Raw genomic sequence first — 24778 nt, 5'->3', positions numbered from 1 at the left:
GAAGCTCTTTGAGAATAACAGCGCCTTCAAGCAAAATAGCTGTTTTTATTTGTCCTTCATTCTGAACAGACTGTATGCAATTTAAACACACCTTCTAACGTGAAGAATACTTTGTGCCACATACCTTGTGTGCTATGAATTCCAAAATGCAGGCTGTAAAAACCTACATAAAGCCTCATACAGATTTATTGTTCTGCCTATAGATTCATGGCCGAGGATAAAATATTTCATATTAGTAATAGAATTTAGGAAAGCTTTGGGGGGCATATAAAATCTCCTGATGAGCAGAAGTTTTGGTAAGATTTACTAGAAAGGTTTCTACCTATGTTTTGGATAATCAGATCACTGTGTGATTTCAGAATTAACTTCCATTTTTCTGTCAGCTCTACATTGCTTTTAGGGAATAATCACACAAATGCTGCAAAAGAAAATTCCAGTTTTACTGAGGTCAACAGGACAACTCACAACTCTCAGTTTCAATTGGGCCAGCGTTTCACTTTATAGGGAAGTCTTAAGGAGAAAATAAATTCAGACTTATAGGGCAGCATGCCAAAAAGTCTTTTTTTTTTTTTTTTTTTTTTTTTTTTTTTTTTTTTTTTTTTGAGCGCGGTCACAGTGCTGTATTTGAGAAAGCAGCTCCATTTAGCACCTTCAGGAACTCAGCAGGCATTCCTGCTCCCACTGACTGCTTGCAAGCAGGATAAGAGACTGGTTTAAAAGCTGCTGCTTTTTACAGTGGCCAGATACTGCTTGTGGGCTGAAGCCCCCATCTCAGCCCAGGCCAGGGATCAGCTCCAGGATCTTGGCTTCCACTGAGCGCTGAGCTTGGGAGGACTATTTACAGCCGTGCCACAGGGGTCCAGGCTCGCCCCATGTCACGGGGTAGGGTCTCTCCACCTCTGAGGCCATCCTTTATTCATCCTGTTCCCTTAGTTCTTACTGGTTTACTAGGAAAACTGAGGCTGCTAGCACCGCTGATCTCTCCCCTTAAGTAACAGGCCTCGCTAGGCTGATGCTACCCGTGTGGCCTTCTGCACCAAATCACACAGCCATCTAAGATACATTTATGTGCTGGTATTGTTAATAAAGAACAAGGCATGGAGAGTTCCTATTTCAAGCCACTTTCAAATGAATCAGAAGCATGGGACATGTAACAGGATTCAACTCAAGTTTATACAAGTTTTGTCATCTTTCTCATTAATTATACCTGTAGCAGTCTAACTAGTAGTAACATTTCTAGAAAAACTTACTAAAAGAGACAAGCTTGATGCTTGTAAACATGATTTTATAGAAGGTCCGAATGAAATGTGTAGTTACTGTTTTCACAGGGATGGGCTTCCTCAATTAAATATCCATGTCACTTCATTGCACTGTGGAGCATTTCTTATCATTAACTAGTAACATCTGAAATGTTCTAGAGATAGAAAACATCAGTGAAGTGGGGCTTTGGTTTCACCAACCATATAGGTATTTAATATGAAGACTTAAACCTCCTAGAAGAAAATATAAGTGAGAGGATAGTCAGAATTTTGAATAATATTATGTAATTAACTTTTCAGCAGAAAAATCTTTGTACTAACAAAATTCTTTACTTTGATATATCAAAGACTGAAAACCATGGTCCCTCCTATGCCAACTGCCCTTCAGAATAAACACAAGACTCACCCCTTTCATCTCCACATACCTAAAAATACTAATGCCAGTAGACAAGGTCTTTCACAAAGCACATAAATGAACTCATTCACTCTAGCTCACTAGCTTAATCATCAACCTTTTTACAATGTAACTGATTAACATTTTCATTGTTCTTCCTTGTTTTTTCCTTAGACTTTTACTTCTTTTGGAATCAAAAGATCTCTGAATACATAAGCTCAGCAAATATCTGTGCACAACTGTACAACAATGGAAAAGAGATAGCTAAGTAAAAGCTTTCACAATTCAAGCTTCAAAGATACCACAGGAAACAACCATTTACGAACCAGTTTTATTTGTACGCTTAATGTGACTATACACATTCATGAGTCCAACAAAATCTGCACTGTGACATTAAAGGTACAGTACAATAACATTCAACATGAGGTACTTCATATTTATATCTGTCCTTTATAAATAATGCTGCAAGTCTGCTAGGTCAAACACTGTTCCAGCACAAATGGGCGCTGTGACCTGAAGTTATTGGAGTTTATCACAACAAATAAAATAAAAAAAACAGTTCAGTGCAATAAGTATGTAGAAATTAGAATGTTTACTTAAATACTGTTTTAGATAGTATAGATGGGAGCAGAAAGTATATTACATTATACTCTCTATCACAGATCCCCTCACCAGCAAAATTCAACATACAAGTAGCAAAGATGGCCCAGGGTACAGTTTAAAACAGCATCTATGAAAGGATGTCTATCAACATTATGCTTACATTCCAGGTTAATATGGCTGATGCTTGCAAATGTCAATCAGATACTACTGCTAAATGAGCCAAATCCACGTTTAAATATCTATTTCTGTGGCATGATGTCCTAAGGTGACATAAACTAGTGCCATAAACTAGAGCATCAAGCAGTGCTCAGAATCAAGCTGCTTCATAGGTATCAAAAGGTGGTTTAGAGCACTTATGTTTATTAATCCATGTTCTAAACCTTGAAATACAGGCACCAACTCCTAAAACCTGGAATGGACTCAGAGGAATTAAGCTAGAGGTAGCTTTCATCCTACTTTGTCAGAAATAGGTAGTAAAGGTAGCAAATGAAAATAATAATAAAATAACAGCTATTTTTCTACATATTACAGCAACACAGTATTCTGATCTACTAACTATGTTTCAGCTACTTAATGTAGTAGATAGTTCACCTTTATTTGCAGATAAGTAAAAATCAACAAATAAATAAAAGTGAGAACCAAAGTACAGGTATACCAGTGCAGTACTGATTTGTCTCATTAGCCCAGGCACCTCAAAATGTAGCTTGTTACTGCAAGCAACTTGTAATCACTCTGAGTGATGATCAGATTGACTTCTATATCAAGCATTTGCTATAAGAAAACTTAATCCGCTGATTAGTGTATTACTCTGCTTTCAAATGTATTTAAAATAAATAGAACTACTGCTCAGACATTGCCTAAAACTAGATGAGTACTGTCTCATGACATTCTTAGATTTCCTGTTGCAGTCACTTCAGCAACTCTTTCTCCAATCCATATTATTATAGTCTCATTATTTTTGGCTGCAGATCTAAATATAATTAACTGGAGGCTTTTTAAATCTCTCTCTGGGAGTTTTCCATGCAGCATTCTGTTTAGATTTTACGAACAGGCTGATTTACGTACATCTGTTATTAAAAAAAACATATTATATATTTTGAGTGTGTTTTCAGAAAGAATGTTAATTTGCTATTTATACATAATATCATATATATATGTATACACACACACACCCATTTATAAAAATACCCATTAGCACTAAGATGGATAAAGAGCTTGGATCTTGCAGCACAGTTTTTCCACCTAGTTTCTCATATTTCCTAGAGAGAAGATCCCTCTTTATGGCTTTTGCCATAAAGTGTTTGATGTCTACACTCCAGTTTTCCTTGCTTCAGATTCTATTTTGGACACTGCAAAGATGTACTGGCATTTTAAATGGCCAGAGGCCAGGATTCCAACACCAAAGAAATACTTAGAGTAATAGTATTAAGCTGTTAAGAAATCATATGGGGGAAAAAAAATCTACAACAAAACTGGCAAGTGAATTTAGGGTTATGCTACATTAATGTGCTGATATAATATAACATTAGTCTTCAATCTGCCTAAAAAAATCATTTGGTCCTCTCATTTCCTTAAAACAGGCACGACGAATAGAACCCACTGCAGAGATGACATAAGAACGAGATGCATTACAACAGGTAGTGACCCTTTAGAAGCAACTGCCACAACGTAACAGTGAAGAATTTTCTCATGTTTAAATAGTACCTGTATCTCTTACTTATACTGATTTCCTTCCCTGATAAAGAGTCATGATCCCATAATACTTTTCCAAAAATGACAGACATATGTCAGGAAGCTTGGAAAAGAGTTCAGATAAGGAAAGGTTCTGCTCCACAAAATCCTCTGATTAATGCTCAACTGCAAGCAGTTGTGAGAGATTCAACATTAATGTATTAGAAAAGACTTTCTCCTTTTTACTGTTACTGCATTTAGTGTATATCATCAGATATGACCACAGCCAGGATTTTCTTGTCTTTGTCTAAATTTCCACTAACAATGTACAGCAATAAAAAAAACATTTCATTTTACAGAAAAAAAATCTAAGTGAAGACTAGTACACTCTTTTGCTCCTCTACAATCTGCCTCCAAGATGTTCTGAAGGCAGAAAAAACCCATAAGAAAAAAAAAAAAAAAAGCTATCCTGTATGTATTACCCTCCATTTATTTAGCAAAGGTTCAAATAAAAGCTATTTTTCAACCTAAATAAAGCAAAATTAGGTCATGGGAGTAAAAATTTTAAAAGCTTCCTATGCAATTTGTGCACATGCAAATACTTCCCTGCCTTCCAGGTGGAATTCCTAGAACGTGAACTCTGAGGGGAACCAAGCCCAGATCCTTTGCTGTAAGCATGTCCTTACACTGTGCAGGGCATGCTGTGTAGCTTCTGGAAAACTGCTTATTTCTCTCCCTTTCCCTGCAGCTGGCCATGGGAGAATCTCACCTGATGAAGGCATAACATGCATTTTTTCTGCTTACTGCTGAGGCACCTCTTTCAGCCATCAGGATAAAAAGTCATCCAGCTTATTAGAATCTGTTAAGTCTGAGGAGCAGACAGAAGAGAGCCATAAAACAAGGCTCTCCACTTTCTTCCGCTCTCTCACTAAAACAATGAGAAACAGAGAGCAAGAAATGAAGAAGAAAAACCTGATCACTGAAGACACTGTTTAGTGTAAGGAATCCTAAAATCTGTGAGACAGAGGATGGGGGCATCCTCTGATGGTTACGGATGCATCAACAAAGGAAGGGTCAGCAGGAACATGCCTCTCTCACAAAGCTTTTAAAACTTGCTTCTTCCTAAGAGTTCCAGTTTAGAGTTAAATATTACACCTAGACTTTATCACCAACACTGTTACAAGAACAGCAAGCCAGTAACTTGCCCACAGAGTTTAGTTACGTATTACCTGTACTGATCATGTTATCTGCAGATAAAAAGCTAAGCATCAGTAGGTCCAAACCAGACAGATTCTCCATTGCAAAACACTTCTTCTCCGCACCGTTTCACTCAGGCATAAAATATGAGTTCGGGAATCTGCCCTCCCTGTACACCAGTGCCATTTGTACTGTCTGAAGAGCACTGAAACTGAACAGTCACTTTCCCACACTGAACTTCTGTCATTCCTTCTTGTCCAAAATAACTTAGTTCATTACCATCCAGAATCACACTAGCTGTGTAAAAGGTGTCAGGCTCAATCTGCACTGGATATTCAAACCACACAGGAAAAGTGTTACTAGAACCATCTGAGAAATATTTACTCAAGTTCTGGCCTAGTATAACTCCTTGTCGTTTGAGTTCAATCTTGGCACTGTATTCTGCTGATCCACAGCTGGAGCCATACAGCCCAAAGCCAGCAATAAACACTCTCTTATCAACAGCAAACTGAATGCTGTCACATCGGCCCCTGTAACGCCACTGGTTGCTGCGGTAAGCACAGGATTGGAAACGGTGGCACCGCTGAGGAACGAGGCCTTTCCGGGGCTTGCTTACAAATTGCAACTCTGGCTTTTTGGCTGCTGTATACCAAAGGAAGATGTCATTGGTTTCGTTGAGAGTCAGGATCCCAGACTGTGCAGCACCGTTCGCAAAGTCATCGAGTGCCATGGTAGGGATGCGTATCAAGTACAGAGCCTTTCCTAGGACCTTGCGCTTATTCTCGATAGTAGCGGTTAGCTCTTGTCGCTGACACTCAACTTCAGCCCAGTTCAGAGCTGCTTCAAAAACAACAATTTCTTTGGCATTCAGAGTCTCCCTTCGGAGAATGCTTTCGAGCGTCTGAAAATCAATGTCACAGAATCCCTCAGATTTCAAAGCCAGCTCGGCTTGGGCATCAATCACTTCCCAGCAGCGCTGGGTCAGGTCAGGTTCCTCAAATAAGCAGCTCTGGGAGAGCAGCACACAGGCATTCTTTGCACTTAGACTTGTCTCTAGGAAGTTGACACAGGCGCGGGCAAGATGAGGGACGATATACTTTTTTGCAGCATAAAGAGTAGCCAACACGGTATCTGCAGCCAAATCAATTTCATCACAATATATGTATCTGAAATAAAACACAGGCATGTAACACTACTGCTTAATGCAAAAAACCACCACCTGTCAACAACATCTGAAAATCAGAGACGAAGAATTCCTAAATGACTCCGCATCAGAACTAAACAGTGCCTTTTGGAGAACATTCATTAAATTCACAGAGAAGGTACCATCCAAATTCACGACAGGTACAAGGCCATGGAATTGAATAGGCTGACATCTAAGGTGAGCAAGACTTTATTACATTTGAGGCACAGGTTACACAGATGCTGGTTACATTTACAAACTACAGCCCCCTCCAGCTGTTTTCCCCCAGTACACGTTTTGATTAACAAGGGGCTATCCTCCCCAGCAGATAGCTCCTGAACGGCTAACGTACGGCAAACAATACAGTCTGCAACACGTGTAGCAAAGAGGACTAGGACTGGATGTCCCATGGTAGTGAATTTTTATAATTTACTGAGATAGCTAACTAGTCTATCGGAAGTGAAGTGCTATCCAAGTACATCAGATGCTGCCATCTTCGTACTTTACAACTACTGTGTTTTCTTACAGAATGATGAAACCCACAGGAAAAGCAAACCTGAAAATAAGAATTCTGCGTCTTCATTAATGCTTACAACATCCTAACTCCAATAACAGTGTTTTCTCACAGTCTCAGTGCATAAATGGAGTAAAGGCTTTACTGTTAGGCTAATGTGGTGGAAGAGATGAAAGTTAAATTCTATTTATGTGACTAAATTGCTCATATTCATTGCTCATAGGAAAATAAAGAAATGTAGAGTTTGCTTTTTTAATATCTCATGCTTCAGGGCCTCATTTGCTGTTGGTAAATGCAGTGTGTTAAAACCACACTACACAGTTTTACTCTTCATATGAATGAAGAGGTCTTGATGGTTATAGCTGATCACTGTGACTTTCTCCAGTAAAATTAAAGTTAAATGCAACCTTGTAGTAATTAAAATGTTCCAGGTAGCAAGTTTCCCAACACAATGCATTTTTACAGAGCAGAACTTGCTTATAAAGTGGAATTAGTATTTACACTGATCTTATTACAGTTGTAAGTATCTCGTCTTTGCATCTGTTTTTGCAGATAGTGCGACTGACTGAGATTCTGACCTGCAAGTGACTTCTAGTTAGTGATGAAAAGGATAGTAATGAGGAAAATACTAAGGAGTAGTCATGATTTCTAGGGTAGAATAAATTCCAGTAAATTTGAATCTGTGGTTAAAATGAACTTGTATGCTTTTCTCCAAGTCATGCTTTGAAAATACGCTTAGAGCAGATACTGCCCAAGCAATACAGTAAAATGCAAGTGGTTACAGAGAGAAAGAATGCTAACATAGGCCCAACTCTTCCTGCCTTATTACTTGGTTTCAGCTGAGCTATTTGTACCAAAAAATATCACACCTATAGCTCACAGGTTATAGGCTTAGGTCCTTTACTGTTCAAGAAGCTTTCGATATTTCAATTTGTTTATTGTTACGATTCCAACTTTTTTCCCTTCTATTACTTCTCTTTGCCTGCTAATACAGCAGAGAATGACATCTGTTTTAAATTTAAATAGTACAAAAGTTGCTAGTTTAATATCCATGAAAGTGAAGAACTAATATGACTGATTTACAATAGACATAGTACAGATTGGCTGTATGCAATATTCCACATTTCTCGCTCTGCCAATGCACTTGATTCTGAACTGCAACTGCTGATATTCCGGTTCCAACCTTTTCTTGAACAAGAGGACTCTGTAGCTAAATCATGGGGTCTGATGTAATATACTCCATCTTGGGTTAAAATGAGATGATGGTTCTAACTTCAACAGTCAAGATAAAGATAAGATACAATATATCAAAGATAATAGTTCAGTGCATCACAGTACGAATTTAACAACTTCTTAATTTTAAAACTGTAGAGAACAGCCAAACAGTTTTACTGGAGGAATAACTACTGTCTAGTAGTTAGTTTCTACTTTCTAGTAGTAAAGACTATATTATGTCTAGCAATATTTTGACTCTCATTTGTCATCAGTATGCATACTACACAGTTAAAGACAAATAATATTTATGGCATAACAATTCACTGCCCAGGGAAAAAAAAGATTAACTGAATGTATTTTCTTATGCAGATTACACTGCACCTCTCCTGACTATGCAAAGGAGTATGAAGGAGAGGACTATTTTGGGATGGGTAAAAGTCTTTTCCTCTTTAGTCTCAGTGTTCTCAGCCTTCAGCTTTCCACTGCTCACAGCCGTTACAGGGAGCACTCGTGGGGGAATTTCCTGGGGAGGGGAGAAGGGAAGGGGGCCTGTAGCTGCCTCACAAGCTCCACCCAGTGCAGCACATGCTCCAGATCATGCGATGAGGGGAATGCTGCACTGCATCCCTTCTCCTCTGCTGCACCACCACAGCTGCAGGCAGCCCTGCCATCCGCAGACACTGGAGCACTCTGCAGGCACAGGCAGACCGCATCACGGAAAGTGCACACTGGCAAGGTTATCTCAACATCCACAAAGACAAAAAGTTTGTGGGTTTTTGTTTTTTAAAATAAAAGCTTAAAGGATAAGGAATTCCATGGTTCTGGCCATGCTCTCAAAGATAGTTTCCTAAATTGCTACAGGAAAAATCATTTGCCAAGCCCTAGATGTTGGTATTGATATTCTCTCTTCTAGGTTTGTTCTCTAAACAGATTTCTTCAGAACAGTGACAAATACAAAAAGCATTCAGTTTTTACATGGCAAATCACTTTTAGCCACAGTGAAATAGATTTGCTGTTCAAAAAGGAAGGGGGCAGGGGGAAATTCAAGTATCTTGTATTTGTGCCTTCCAGAATTCTGCATGAAAGTAAAGCACAAGTCTAAACTCTGCAAAAAAGCATGCACAAAACCAGAAAGGTCCAAACCAAGGATCTGTAATACATCTACCTACACAATATCATATCTTAACTTTATATTCCAGACCCACACAACAGCTGTGTGAGCTCAGCTTTTCCTGGCAGCTACTGATACCTGTCCAAAACATTTCCCATGTTCATGATAATCTCTAAAGTCTCTATGCAGCAAACTCCATATGCAACTTTGAACATTCATCTACAGTGCTACTGAAATACACAAGGAAAAAAAAAACAAAAAAACTATTCCACAATCACAAGCTAGTCAAAACAGTCTATGAAATTAAGTTGTTAGCTAGCGATTGTACCACTACATGCAAGTATATTAGAAGGTTATTTCAGCCACTGATGTATATTCTTCATCTGAAAGCAGTGACAGTTGCTAAAGCTGAAGGAAAAAAACTCAAAAGCCAAAGCATTCCTGTGACAGGAAATTTCTCTTTAAAAAAATGTAGTTTCAAGATACATTCAAAGGCAATTCAGCAGGGAAACTGTTTCATTGTGCTTGCTTAGAAAAAGACAGCGATTCTTATGCAGTTTGCATGAGGAAATGAAATAGTGTACCTAATCATCATTTTTCTGTGTTTCTTCTCATGAGCCAAATAAAACCCCATTTTTAAAACTTTCCAAACACATCAATATGATATATGAGCAGAAATTTATTTTTTCAGAGGCTATATTTGATAATTTAGGCTTGTTCTTCTAAGACAAGTTCTGTATACAGTAAGTTTACAAAAGAGCTGAAACTATATCAAAATACAAACCCAGCCATTCTGTTTTTTTTTTTTTTTTTTTTTTTTTAAAAAAAACTTCTCACTATGCTTGCAAAGTAGAATAGGTTTTTTGTTACAGCTAACAATTCTTTTTAGTAACTCCATTCCTTTGTGTAACATGTGCAGTGACAAATCAAATCAATAGGCATTACAGTATACAATGCACCCAAAGATCCCCTGTCAAAGTCATTATTTACAACTGCCTACATTAGCCTACTGTTTGTGTGTCTCAGAGTAGAGGGGCAGATCAAAAGCAGGTGAAAATAAAAGTTTGAAATACTTGAAACACAAAAGGAAGAATATTTTTAAACAACTGTTTCCTGTCTGCATATACTCATCTAATACTTTAACTGTGACATTACCAGTGTATGTATGCATCATAAAGAAAGATATATATAGCAGATGAATGATGCTTACTTCAGCATAGCGAGAAAAGCAGCAGGCTCAACATCTGGTATACGGATTTCATCTTTGTCCTCAGCAAGCTCTCCGTAAAACATCGCATGGAATACAGAGCTCCCAACAGCCAGGACATACTGTTGAGAGAGGGAAATCTTATTTCATGCTTTAAACTGAAAGCACTGCCAATAAAAACAGTGTGGGAGAGCCACTCTGAATACACTGGCTCCTCCAACTGACACTAGGCACACTTATATGAGAAAGTCAAACTTAAGAATAAAGTAACATATTTTCTTCGCATTTATCTCTTGGGCATACATGCATTAGCTACTGGAAAATGCTTAATTCCATTACAGAAGTTTTCTATTTCTAGAAAAAGTTCAAGAGTAATATTAATAAAACAGAACAAGTGGTATTCTCTTAACCTTACAACGAGCATCTTATCCTGACAAATATTTAACTGGAAATACACAAAAAGGTAAAGATCAGGGTATTTAACTGGGTGCAACTTTTTAAAATACAGAATTGCGTCTGCCTCAGAAGAGCCGAGTCTCCCACGGTACGTGCTGGTGTAACCGTGGGAGCTCCCTGGCTGCCCTCCCGTCTGAGCCACAAATGCAGCTGTTGCTTACTTTGTGTCCTGGCAACCGCTGGGTCGCACCTGGGGGCCCAACCACAAAATGGACATCGGCCATCAAATCGTTGTTGAACATCACTGCATTTCTACGAACAGAAGCAACGTGTTAATTTATGGTGTCCAATAACTCCGTGCTTGCCCCAAACCCAAGAGATTAAACTCCTTAACACCATGAAGTTGCATGTTAGCAGAAAGAAAAGCAGGTCACACTTTGTTTAAGCCACTTCACACATCATCACACAAATATACTGGGAAAAAAAATCGACGTCAGAGGAATAAGAGCACAAGCTTACGAAAACTTTTCAGAAAGTGAAAATCAAAATCAAGAGCATGTATCACTAAAAATCTCCACTAAGGTCTAAAAGCAAATCTTTATTGGTATGTTGTAGCAACACTTATTTACTCAAGACAAACAGCTGTACTGACTGAAAAAAGAGACTTTAAATGTCTTCCATTACTGAAATATTTGCTTAATGAAAAATCAAGAGAACTGTGTTTTATTCAGCATATAAATGAAAAGCTAAATATAAGCATTACAAGCATTTGGATACTTTCCACCCACTATTTAAACAGCAAAAATAACTGTCCTGAACTTACCTCTCTCTGATGGTTGGATAAAGTCCTTGCCAATTAGGTGCTGGAATAGTGTTGTTGTTGTTGAGATTTTGTTGGTGGTACTGCTGGACAGCAGTTGTATTAGTGTTGGCTGGCTTCTTTCGGGGAAAAATATCAGCAGCCATCTTCTTCTTCTTTTTGGTCTTCAATGTAATGATTTCATAGCAAACTGGAGGCAATTTGCTGCTACTACTGCTGCTGCTATTTCCCTTCTTAGAGCTTTTCTTGGACCTGTTCTTGACTGTCTCTGGAAGCATCAAGAAGAAGGTGAGACATTTCATGTTCTTCCCCTTCTCATCTACCATGAGTATACTTGTCTGTATAGCTAGATAGCCTAACTAGCTACAAACATTAAGAAATGTCAGTGTAAGCTGTTAAACAGAGCAGCAGAGCTGAGAGTTTGTTTCTTTTTCAGCAAGGCAAGGTGACCTTTACAGGACACCGAATAAGAAACTGGCTTTAAGTTTGATCCAGTACTTGAATTGTTAAATACATCCCCATCATTCTTGCCAGTTTTATTTCTTCCCAGATTTCCCGAAATCGAATCACTTGAAAGCGCTACCCCCTGCAAAGAGGGCAGGCACGCAGCTACAGCGCTGGCTTTTTGAAAGAGAGGAGCTGGATGCGCTGTAGCACTGCCGGTCGGCTCAGCCAGCTGAACTCGTGCGCTGAGCGGATCCGAACAGCGTAGGTATTACAGCCCTGCAGATGGAGGCAGCCAGCCTTCGGAGCCAATAGCTGAAGTCACCGATAACGATTGGACCCAGCGGCACAGTGACACCTATTGCAACGTACACGGCTCTAACATTAAAGCGACAGCAGTTGCGCTCTTCATTTAGTATGCAGAGCCAAGCGATAAAGCAAACTGCACGCGCAGTTACATAAGCACACGACTGGCCAGCAGCACGCACGTCTCAGATCTCCTTGGCGCTTCTTGAATTTTCACAGGGAAATGATAGCAAGGCTGAACCAGGTAGAAAAACATATCTGAGTCTAAATGTTTCTGTGGGAGCTATTTCCACATACGTTTGATATTAGCATGATTCTGTAGCACTCCACAAATCCCTACCGTAACACCTGTTCAGCAAGGAGAGCTCAAAGTATCAGAACCAAACTGAACTAAAACTAGCAGCAGAAGAGAGAACGTTTCAGTTAAACAATCCCTTTCAGTGCGGTTTATATTCCAGTGTAACATGAATAGAGATGAGGTCACAGCTTTAGCTTTAACTCCTTATGTTTCTAGATAAAGAAACAGCCTCGGACGGGGGTCCCAAATCACTAAACAGTGTTAATTAGGCCAGCTAACACCAGACACGGCTGCACCACTTCAGAGGAAAACTTCTAAACGTGCAAATCAGATTCAAGCAAATCAGAATGAATATATTTAATCAATATTTCAAAGCATTAGATGAAAAAGTCCAAATGACTTTGAGAGTCTCGGGCAGAAATCACTCCTTGAGATGCAAATACACACTGGTTTCATTAATAAATACTTTTTAAAATAAACAGGATATAAGCTTAGCCAGCCGAACCATTTAAATAGGAAAGAAACCTAATTTACATTCATTAGTTTATTAAGAACTTAAATTTAGATTCAATTTCCTTAATAGTAGGTCAAGTGTCTAAAAAAATTGGCATGCATAATCACTTAAAAAAGCAAAGAAATAAAAAATATTAGATAGCAACACTTTACACCTTAAAATATCAGTTTTTAGATGATCCGTAGTTCAAATATCATTCCATACTTTTCCCCCCCCAAGTTTTAAAGAAAAATAAAAACCCCTTTGATGTCAATATCAGCTTACTGTCATTTACCCTTAATTAATTTTCCTGGACAAGAATGTAACGGTGAAATAGAAGTGGAGGAAGGGGTGACGAAATGACCGACCCTGCTGAAGTCCATGGCAGAAACCTGCCACTGACTTAAACTTAAGCACAGGAACATTATTCCGGCTGTTTACCGAAAACACCACTGCGACTGCTGGAATCACAGGCATAGCTCCATAACCCCATTTCAGAATGTCTTTTAAACCCAAGAACTCTAAAAACCTAAGTGCAAGTATTTCACAGATTATCCAGTCTCCCTGAAATACCCTTCACATCAACCACTAACTAAAGACTGGCAGTAGCCATCCCATGCCTTCTGCTGCACACGTTTGAGTCGGTATCATTTCCAGCTGCTTTTTCCTCCCTTCCCCCTTTTGTAAATCTGTGACAGATTGATTTAGGAGAGAAATGAACAGTCTAAATCATGTTGAACTGTGGAGGCAAAGGGAAGAGTAAAGGAGAAAGAAACCCAGTCCCCTAGGTGGGATGTTTGTAACTGCTCACAGCTGAGAGCTTATAATGGGGTCAGAGCAGGTATTCTCAGCATGAAATTTCAGTTTGTTAGGTTTGTGCAAATTATTCTTTTTTCCTCCTTAAGTAGGTTTCCAGCCCTTCTAGTTACAAAAATAACCTTTTTGCCTCTGCATAGGGATGACATTTCATAAGAAAGAAGTTTAAAGATTTTTAAAGATACAAGCCAGAAAGAAAAGAGCACGGTCTTCAGAAAAATCTGATTTTTAGCCTTGCAGATGGCACAAGGGGAAGGGTTTCAGGGGTTGGGAGAGTCATACGGGAGATCTGATTTTAATTCCATACATCCATTTTATATATTAGTATAGTACATACATTCTTTTTCAAACCCTTTGACGAATTCAAAGATTATACACATACATCATTAATTACCAGATAAGGTCACTGGGAGGCTTCAGAAGAAAAATGGAGTGACAGACAGATCTACTGGTTAACTCGGTCTGGGAAAGAGTAATAAGTAAATACGAACCAGTAGGAGCAAGCGATACCTTCAACCTCTGTAAAACACCATGCACATATAACACGCTCTACTTTCTTGGGGAAGGAAGACAGCAAGAAGCCAAAGCTGAAGGATGATCAGCCTGGATCCAGAAGTCACATAGAACCTAATAGACAAGGAAATAATTTCCACATGACAGGACAGAAGTATACCCCTGCAAAAAAGAAGCCAGCTCAATTGCTCTCTGCCTGTTCTTAATCCACCCAGCAAAACCTGGTCTGCTACAACAGGAAAATAGATGATACTGATTTCCCCAAAGGCTTCAAAAGTTCCTACAAAAGAGTATGAACCTCTTACAGTTTTTAACAACATTTTCCACCAAACTTTCTATTAACTCAGAGACAAGATGTCACACATCAATCATTAGACACAAAGTCAAAAAAAAAAAAAAAATGAGAAAAAATTTGTGCCAGTCATAACACTCTTCTTTTTGCTTCAGTGGCAGTTTCCATCTACTTTCCCGTAACACTGTTTCCTCTTTTAGTATACACATACTGGTAATGACTTTACAAATCAATATACTAGCAATCAGCACAAGCCACAGACTACTCCCCGTCGAAAGACTAGTCAAAATCCCAAGTTCGAATCAAGTCTCTGTCTGGTGAGAGGATCAAGGAAATTGATCTTTTCTCACTAGAAGATCTTCTATTCATTTCTCCAAAAATTTCTCATGATGCATTCTCAACCCTCTTCAATCGTTCTCATTTTCAACAATTCTACATTAACATAACTTTATAAATGCAACTTAAAAGAAAGAGAGAGGGGAAAAAACTTCAAAAATACACAAATCTTTACTTTAGAAATAACTGTAGTCAAACCAGAAATATTTTAACATAAGGGTGTCGGAAATTCGTATCTGGCATTTTAGATTTTCTTTATGCCTATGTTTAGAGGTGGAAAAACTAAGAAAAGGAATCTATTCTAAACCTGAGACACTATGCCTCAGGTCTCACTTCCCTTCAAATTATTAGGGGCTATTTATAAGCCTCTGGAAATCAGCTCCTGGAGAAATATTCTTAAAATTCAAAAACATCAATTTTGTTGTTCAAATAAAAATCTGCGTCTTATTTTTGCCAAGTGGTTTTATTTATCCTTTAAGATCATAATGTGCCTTGACACTATTGTGAAGGATGGCATACGGCATAAGAGACATATTGTAATGCAACTCTTGGTGTGCAACTTTTAATAGTACAGTAATAGTATGATCATACCTTTCTAAAGGTCAATTCCAACTGAGAAACCATTTAATTTCCAGGGTGACACAAGTATTCTTTCTCATATTACATCAGTCTCTTATGCTACAATAAGTCTACCCTCAATTTGTTTTCCAATAGTTCATATTTCTTCCTATATCTCATATTTACAGTCCAGTTTTTCATATAGTATTATGAACTGGACAATTCCATAAGAAACAAGATTTAATCAAAATCCCCAGTATTATGAACTGTACAATTCCATAAGAAACAAGATTTCATCAAAATCCCCAGTTTTCTGTAACATTTAGTTCCTGAATAGAAGAATGAATTCCAATGGGCAATGAGAAAATGCATATATTTCTCTTTTGTAAAGCTGCCAAGTTTTTCCCTTGGCAGTTATTATGCCTATGCATTATTAAAGTTCTTTGTTTAAATTCTGGATTCCCCTTATTACAAAGCATATTTTGGAAAGTAAATCTCGATTAACCAAAATAAATACACAATGTCAATGTTTAACAAATCTACCTGGTTGCTGCTACTTTTTATTGAATTTAAGTTGACTTTAATCAGTCATCTAATGATGACATGTAAAATAATAAAAAAAATTGCTAAGGAGAATAACTATTTATGAAGAAGCCTGGGCTGTGAATTATTTAGTAACTTTAAAGAATTCTTCCCAACTTCCCGTCCAATCCTTCTGTTTATAAGATGGATCACCTGAAAAGAGGACCGAGAGCTCTACTCTTGATTTCGTCATGTAAAAATGCAGTATGGACAACAAAATCTTCCAATATCCTTGCTCTTTCACAGGTTTCTGATTAGCAGAACTGAAACTAACCCAAATTGTACCAACTTCTACCTGCAGCATGGAAATGGACTTGAAATCTTGCTTAGAAAAAGTCTCCTACAAAAAAAAAAAAAAAAAAAAAAAAAAAAAAAAAAAGAGAGAGAGAGAGAGAGAGAAATAAAGTTGAAATTGTAAAGACTCATAGAGAAACTGGAATTCAGGGTGAAAAACTAGAGTATTCCTTTCTCAGAATTGCCAAAAGCTGGAAAGAGTAGAATAACATCAGAATAGAACTGTAATTCAAAGCCAGCACAGTGGTTCTTCTAGTGCTGCATCTTCAATCAACACCGGAAGCTTCCAACTGATGTCCAAAATAGCTAAATGGTATTTTGCTACAGGTCTTATGCTATTCTAGTAACATGCTTGTTGGTAAATATTCTTCCTAACCCTGTTTAGTGATTGTCTTAGGTGTTACAGTATGAGGATTTAATCACTTGGCAAGACTTTATCCATAGAAATACTTTTTAATATTTCCTTCCTCCCCCCTGAATCCCCTTAACGCTTTAAAGAAAACAAAACCAAAAAGTCCTGAGCTGCCAAATAAGCAGGTAAATACAGCTAAAAAAATAAATATTTAGTTGCCTTTTATTACCATATTCTTGTATTATTTGCTATTACGTAGGCTATATCTCTGCATGTAACTTCTTATTGGTCTTCTTACCAGAGCAAGCTTAATCTTTTTATTCTATTTTCACAAAAAGCCTTTTGCTTTTTTACATCTGTAGTCATTTTCATGCCTTTTGCTTTTTTACATCTGTAGTCATTTTCATTACCCCCTTCTGATTTTACAAGAATATCCTTTTTGAGACAAAGCAATCAAAACATTTAAGAATACAGAAACCACTTATTCCTATGTTTACCTAAAGTTTCCCTCAGAGTGAATTTCAATTGATTGTTTTAAATGCAGTGCAGGCCCACAATGGTGAGTTGAGTAGGAATCCAGTTCATCGATTTTAATAGTCAAAGGCCAATTAAAAAACAAACAAACAAAACAACAATAAAAAAAAGACTTTGCTTCCAGAAGGTTCAAGGGAACTGATGCATCTGTGATGCATCCCTGGGAGCCTACTGGGACAAAGCAGATTTATCATGAACGTGTTCTTAAACTAAATGTCACTTTTGCTGCTGCCATTCTTTTGCATTACTTTCTTGCTCACCTACTTACAAGTTTACTATTTAACCTTGGTGTGAGTTTTCCTGTTCAATAACTTCACATTTAGGCTAAAAACATGCCAATCTAATGCAAAAAAAAAAAGATATTTATACTGTTAAGTTTTGCTCTTAAAACTAAAGATTTACATAGATTTTGTTCTGAGCTGGACCAAAATAAATACAGCTAGCATATTAAAGTGAGAAAAAAGTATGTTTAAAGTTGCACTTTTTCAATAACATGCTTGCTGCATGAATGATAGTCCATATAAAACATAACTATACAGGGTAAGGTTTAGGTGTACACAGCCTACAGTGTTGCAGTCTCGTATTTGATATTGCTGCAGTGAATTCGCATACAAACACTCTCTCCTATGCAGATGGAGCAGAATAACACGATAAAGCTTTCCTACAACACAAAACACATGATTTTGCCAGTCCACTGATACACATCCCCTAATGTCATAGTTTGGTAACTGCAGGCAGAAAATATCCCAGAGCAGAATTCACAATTTATCCTATAAACATTAATTTGCTTCTTGATCATTCAAAGTAAAAGCAAGAATTACAAATGAGCTCTGAGATGAGAAAAACTGCAACTACCAAATGATAAATTCAACTCAAGATTATAGGTGATAAACTGTTTTTCTATAAATTTTAGAAGGGACAAATATTTTCCCATCACTAATGCTTTAGTTTGCCCATTTCATTTAATACTAAGTTTCGTTGCTAACAATCTGTAGGATTAAAAAGTAAATAAAGAGTTCTATTTCTCAGTGACTACTGAGATTATTTTTTTCTTCTAAACATGATATTGCAAACCTGAAAGCATTCAATCCTTTCTCTAAGGCAGAGGTCAACTTTAATTCTATTCTGCCTCTTACCAAAACTGCTGTACAAAGAAGAGATCAGATAGCTCAGGAAATTGGTAATGAGATACAGTGGTTTTCCCTGTACTTCCCTCCCCCCCACACGTCTCTAGGTCACTAATTCTAAATTGACCGAGGTCAACAGTAATCAAAAGTCATTAGCATTTAATGATTGTTCAGTGCCCTGTGAGAAAAGAGCTAGTGATCTTAGTGCACTTCAGAAAAACCACCACTACAGTCAGTACTCGCATGCTGGCTATTTCAGTGGTGAGATGGGGATCAGATGACTACAGGCAGAACTTCCCTTCTTATCTTAGAGTCAGATCTCACCTATGTAGACAAACCTTCATACTAATTTCAACTTGAATCAGGAACTGTTTTTTAAAACCTAAGTTAAATTACTATAGGGTCTATGAAGGAAAGGTTGAAAGGTCCTGTTCCATCAGTGGTTCCCAAACCTCTTTGGCCTCCCATACAGTGATCAGTAAGTCTGTAAAATGTAAATGCTAACACAGCAAAAGATAAGACAACTTCTCAATAAATCCCCATTTTTGAGAACTAATGACTCTAAAAGAATAGCTATCCTGTGAGGATCCACAGGGGGGATTGCATTACTGTAGCCACACTGCTACGGAATGCAAGGACTGCATTTTGCACATTCATGTGCAAACTAGTCTGACTTCTCTATGTCAAACAACAACACTGAGAAACATCAACCTCTTGGAAGCTGCTTGTGGCATGGCAGTCTCAACTAGGTTAAGAAAAACAGCCTTTTTTTTTTTGGTTAGGTGGTCTAATGCAAATGCAATTGTGTTCTCTCATTTCTCACTTGTACTTATAGTAGAAGGGCATTCAGTAAAGAAAAAAACTTTAAATGAGTTAAGTGTGGAAAAAAGGGTACAGCTGCTTGTTTTCTAGTGCATTTTAACAGGTGAGGAACAGGTGAGTACACTGGCAAATCAAACTTTTAATGAGAAGCACATTCTTAAACATGGTAGCTATCATTTCTCAAAAGTATCAAAACACATGAAGAACTCACCTTGGAAATTTTTGACAATTGTTTAATAACCTCTGTTTTTTGATATGAGGGACTGATCTCTGCTAACCTGAGCTGCATCTGTTCAAGGATCAGCGTTCAAGGAACGGATGCAATGTTCGGTTCCGTTCAACTGCACTGTACTGAATTATTTTTCTTCTGACACACAGAATCTTATTACTAGCTTAGAGCTTTGTGTTCAGACTCTCAGGTCACATGGATCTTCTGCTTGGATTTAGAATGGTGGTCCTGCAGATAAGATTAAAAATTGGCAATATTTTTCTTTATCAACTGTTATAGAAAATCAGATTTACCTTCCTATGCTGCAAATGTTTCAGTCACTCTTACCTACTAGATCAGTTATGCTTTACTATTTCAGTTAATTTCACCTTTTTACAACTGAACAGCAGCTTCTTTGCAACAATGAATTTTCAAGATGAACATATATATATACACTCCTCAAAATAATGATTTCAGAAAAAATATATATATATATAAGTCTTTAAAATGTAGTTTGTCTAGAAATGTTGAGACATCTTAAATGCCTGTTCTCGCTGTCTTAGGGAGCCTAAGATATGTCAGAACTGCAGTACAGGAAAAGACAAAAAGGAAGAAGCAAGTAATTGAATATAATAGCACAATGCTATTTTAAGGGATTGTGAAGGTAAATGTACATTAGCTGTAAATATTGCAAAGTTTTATATGGTATGAAAACCTTTGCTCCTTTTTGGTACACATGGTGCAGTATCAACTTTATCTTAAAGGTGAGTATTATTGAAGACAAAAGTAAATAGTACTAAGGTGTACTTTGTACGCATTATGTGCATTATATTATTCAAACATAACATGGTATTCCTTTGAGTGATGTTGCTTGACCAGAAACTGAGTAAACTCAAGTAAACTCCAAGAGGGCAGTGATTGCTTTCAGCTCTGAATGTACGTAAGGACTCTAAAGGAAGGCAGAACACTGCAAAGAAGGAACAGTATAAGCCACTGTATACATAAGTATCTTTAACGCCTCCCTAGTGTTAAAGGGCATAGTCTGTGCTTCCCTCTACCCCTGCATGGGCAAGGTGACACACCGTAACTGGCATGTGGCATGTTACTAATTGGATTTTAAAGGGATTTTGTTCCACTGACTACTACAAGCCTACATGTAAAATCCCATAGCTCTCATGTGCAAGCAAGAATTCTACTCAACTGAAGAGTCATTTTCTTTTCAAACACTCAGAAAAAACAGATGAGCAAGCAATCTTTAAGTCAGAGGGAGACAGCGAAGCACTAATTCTAGAGAATGTAATTTTTTGAAGCAAGTCCTTTAAATTGTTTGAGTCTACAGAAAAGAAGCTGCAGCTAAGGTGGATACAGTGTAACACAGTACCTGAATATCCAATCACTGAAAGATGTTATAAAAAAGTCATTCAGAAATTGTAATGAAGTGGTGGATGATCCTCTTGAGGACCGAAATATTTACTCAGGAATACAAGTAACCTCATAATTTGGACACCTGGGCAGGACAAGGTGACACCTGAAGGTGCCTTCCAAATCTATTTTCTCTTCTTCTATATCCTACATACTCAATTCACAGATTACCAATCTGCAAGTATTTTAAAACATAACTGGACTCATTTGGTTTTCTTTTACTCCAGCTTGTAGATTTCTCAAACTCAGATGGGGCCCTAAGAGCAGGAAAAAGACCAGCCAGGCCCAGGAAAACAGTAGGTTTGCAAATGTGAGTGAGGTGGCATTTTATCTAAGCTGTGCCCCCCACCCCAGGCTTGCTGATAGGGCAAAGTGTGTTTTCTGATACAGAGTGGGTTTGCAATTAAGACACAGAACCAGAATTCAACTTCGTTTATGGCAGAAAACAGAACTGAAGACAACTTGCACCACACAAGGCTTTCAATCTTTTTCTTCCAAGATTCCCACCTCGTATGTTCTTCTTTTGCCTTATCTATCAGCTCTTTGAGATACAAACTGTTGCTTCTCGCTTACTTACATAGTGCCTCACAAATGGGGCTTTTACGCTAGGTCAGATATCTAAATGCTTGTGTAAAACAAAAAACTAGTCTTCAAGGTTCGAGGAGTCAGTAGAGAGAATACCATTGGAGAACTATTTTGAATTATCAGAGAAATGTAATTCTGGGCATGACAGAAATTTTGCTGCAAAACCAGGGTCATTTGCTTAAGTTCACGTAACAGACTACGACCTATATTTCTTAAGACAACAGCCTATCATCACCAGACCTCTGCTTTAACTGAACCTACCCTAGCAGTGATGATTTCATCAGAAATCTAACAACCGTTGGTAACTTCACAAAAATTAATTGCTCAAAAGCTCTAACAAGCAGGTGTCCACAGAATAAAAATTACTATTGCAATCTGGATTTTTTTCTCAGCCTTAATGGAGAAGTTAAGAGAATTCCATATCTCTTCCAAAAGGCATTTCCCCAGGTGAGAGCTGAGGCACACTGGAAGGGAAATGTAAGGAAAGTTATTGTGCGTTTAGCTGCAGTGTACTGTTAGCGATAAACAAAGTATCACAGCTTCCTAGCCCTACAGTTCTTGCGCTCTACAGTTCAACTTCTACAATCCTGCAGAACTTAGTTTAAAAACATGGAATGAACAAAGTCATAAGAGATTTAACTTGTAAAGTTAAACTATCTAATTAAGCCAAGATACTATGCTTTATGACACAACGCACTTGCTTTCTACAGGAAATGGTACAGTTCTTTCCCACCAAAAGAACTACTTTAAGTCTGACTCCAGTAGGTAATAGTTAAAGCAGTTGTCAAATATAGCTGTATATACATATACATACACACACACAATCCCACACCGCCTTTCTCCCCAAGCACCAGACAAAAAGCCTGGGATGCAGATTAAAGATTGACATATAGATCAAATGCTGAAAATAAAGAATGGCGAAAACTACTAACCGCACAAAAAACGCTCCACTAGTGCCCTTCAGACACAATACAGAACACCTTTGTTGTTTTAACAAGATATTCTAGGAAACATCATTTTATGAACATTTAATCATCATCATCGTAATTTAAACTTTTCTTCAAGTGAGGATAACCCACCACTCCCTCCTGTTTTGAAAGGTATCGTAATTCAGGAAACATTATGGGCAAACAAATTTAAAAGATTAACCTGAAGGTCATCACAGATAAACACATCAGTTTTTCTGGTTCTAGAAACAAAACAAACAGGAAAACTGTAAATACTAAAGGCAGGGCCCTTACCCAAAACTACCCAGTCTTCAGACACATGTATATAAGCACATTCAGCTAAGAAGTCCAGGAGGATGTAAAGAGGTGGTTTATTTAGGTTAAACAGGGTGCATTAGTTGTTCTTCTAGGAAGTTTTATTTAAAGATACTTAACATTCTTTTTTAAAAAAAGAAGAAAAAGAAAAGCAATTTCAAGTAGAAAAAACTGTTTAGGTTTACGCTTACATAATTTCATGTGTTCTTTTTCAAATCAAAGTTCTAGTCTACAAACATTTATGTGCAGAAACCGCTTTCCTGAATTTCTCATCAACAGAGCCACATCTTGCACATTCACACAGGCAGATCCCAAGTTTGCTATTACCTCTACTTCCTGTTTGATTTTAAAAGGCTGATTAGCATAGCCCAATACTAGTTCACTCAAAACCAACCCACTTTTATAGAAAATTGCATACATTTAGCTTTAAAATAAAAGAAAAATCAGCTACAAATGATAGTTGTGATTTACTAAACTTAATTTTCGCAAGGAGCTCTTTGTATCAGATTACCTAACCATTTCACACGAGCTTGAACTGTAACTCTGGCAGGTACACCGAGCATTAACTGCTTCTTCAGGAGCTCTCCGAGCACCCAGTTCCTCCAACTTTTGGGCAGAGGTGCCAAGCGCCCCCGGGCCGCTCCCTGCAGCATTTAACCCCGCAGCTCACGCCGCCTCTGCGCGCTGCAGGTACCCGCACGCCCCCTCCGCCCTCGCGCGGGCTCCCCGCGACGGGACAGCTGGGGATGAGCGGGCGCCTCCCCGCCCCAGCCCCCTCTCCCCTCACCGAGCGCCGGGGGCCGCCCGCACACGCATCACACCCGCGGCGCGCCCCCCGCCTCGAGGCGGAGGGAAACAGCGGCGACATCGCCCCCGCTACCCTCTCCGCCGCGGCCCCGCTCCCCGCGCCGCGCCGCGCCCCGGCCGCCCCTGTAACGGCTGTAACCGCCACCCGCTTCCCGCCGCGCGCGCGGCGCGGGTGTGTGTATGTGTGTGTGTGGGGGGGGGGAAAGGTGGGTGAGGGAGCGGCGCGCGCCGCGCACTGACCTGGGGGCGCCGCCGCGCCGCGCCTCGCAGCGGCCCGCGCACGCGCACGCCGCGCACGGCTCCCCCTCCCCACCCCCACCACGGCGGGCGCGAGCGCGCAGCCCGGCGGGGCGGGGCGGGGCCGGGCGCGCGCGTGGCGGGTGGGAGCGCGCGCGTGTGTGTGAGGAGGGGGGGAGGGGAGGGGTCCGCCTGGGCGCACGGGGCGCCCGCCCTCAGCCTGGCGGCGGCTTTACCTCACGTCTCGGAGGGACGTGCGTGCGCTCCTCCGGCCTCGCCCTTCCCACCTCCGGGAAACCACCAGAGAAATAAAATAAATAAAACAGCAGCATCCTCAGGGCATAACTGCTTTGGCAGCAAACTCCCAGAGTTTCATCTTGACATTAGCAACAGGCTACATGGAGACCAAGCTGCTCTCCCCACCCCCACCCCCGACATTTTCTTTTAAATGAACTCAATGGCAGAACAAGAGATTAATTCTGTACATCCTTCCATACATCAGCTGCTCTTACTCATGCTTACAGGACTGCCAAGTTTTTTTTTTTTTTTTTTTTTTTTTTTTTTTTAAGTAGTAATTTTTGAGCCACTGGAGAAATAATCTACATTAATAAAAGTGTTTCCAGGATCCGCGCCCAGGTCTATCCCCAAACCTTCCTAAATAAGGGATTTCTCATAACGCCTCTGCATCTAACCACAGGGGAAATTAAAACATGTTGCTAGCATTTATTTTTAAAAGCATAGCAAAAGCCTTTATCCTAAGCTTTAGATTTTTCTTCTTCTTTTTGGAGCAACAGTTGTTTCCGGAATCAACATTGTGTACCGGCTGTAGAGAGTCGTTTACCTACATCATGTTACTTTAACAGTAGTCATAATTTCACCTTGCTAAGGTAATCTGGATAATCAGTACTTCACTTCCCCAT

The 24778-nt window shown here is 38.9% G+C and overlaps 1 protein-coding gene across 2 annotated transcripts; it reads right to left on the bottom strand.

Moving 5' to 3' along the window:
- Window positions 1–5053: 5053 nt before the first annotated feature.
- Window positions 5054–23922, bottom strand: BTBD3 (BTB domain containing 3). Of its 2 annotated transcripts, XM_062573504.1 has the most exons (5): window positions 23862–23922; window positions 11574–11838; window positions 10972–11062; window positions 10358–10476; window positions 5054–6290 (listed from the first exon to the last, which is right to left on the bottom strand). In XM_062573504.1, the coding sequence occupies exons 2-5, from the start codon at window positions 11714–11716 to the stop codon at window positions 5258–5260; spliced, it is 1386 nt and encodes a 461-aa protein (XP_062429488.1). In that variant the 5' UTR covers window positions 11717–11838; window positions 23862–23922; the 3' UTR covers window positions 5054–5257. The 2 variants fall into 2 exon arrangements, with proteins under 2 accessions (XP_062429488.1, XP_062429487.1); XM_062573503.1 differs by lacking the exon at window positions 23862–23922 and having other exon boundaries at window positions 11574–11896.
- Window positions 23923–24778: the final 856 nt, after the last annotated feature.

The sequence above is a fragment of the Rhea pennata genome, chromosome 3, assembly GCF_028389875.1.
Source record: "Rhea pennata isolate bPtePen1 chromosome 3, bPtePen1.pri, whole genome shotgun sequence".
In the NCBI taxonomy this organism is placed as follows: domain Eukaryota; kingdom Metazoa; phylum Chordata; class Aves; order Rheiformes; family Rheidae; genus Rhea; species Rhea pennata.
Note: the sequence above shows the minus strand (reverse complement) of the source record. Positions and strands in the feature narration are given on the sequence as shown.

Excerpts from the sequence above, each read along its gene's own strand:
- BTBD3 (XM_062573503.1), bottom strand. The coding sequence starts at position 11,896 with ATGGTAGATGAGAAGGGGAAGAACATGAAATGTCTCACCTTCTTCTTG. Across the intron at positions 11,063-11,573 it reads TATCCAACCATCAGAGAGAG|AAATGCAGTGATGTTCAACA; the intron begins GTAAGTTCAGGA and ends TTCTGTTCGTAG. Across the intron at positions 6,291-10,357 it reads GCTTTTCTCGCTATGCTGAA|ATACATATATTGTGATGAAA; the intron begins GTAAGCATCATT and ends GTTTTATTTCAG.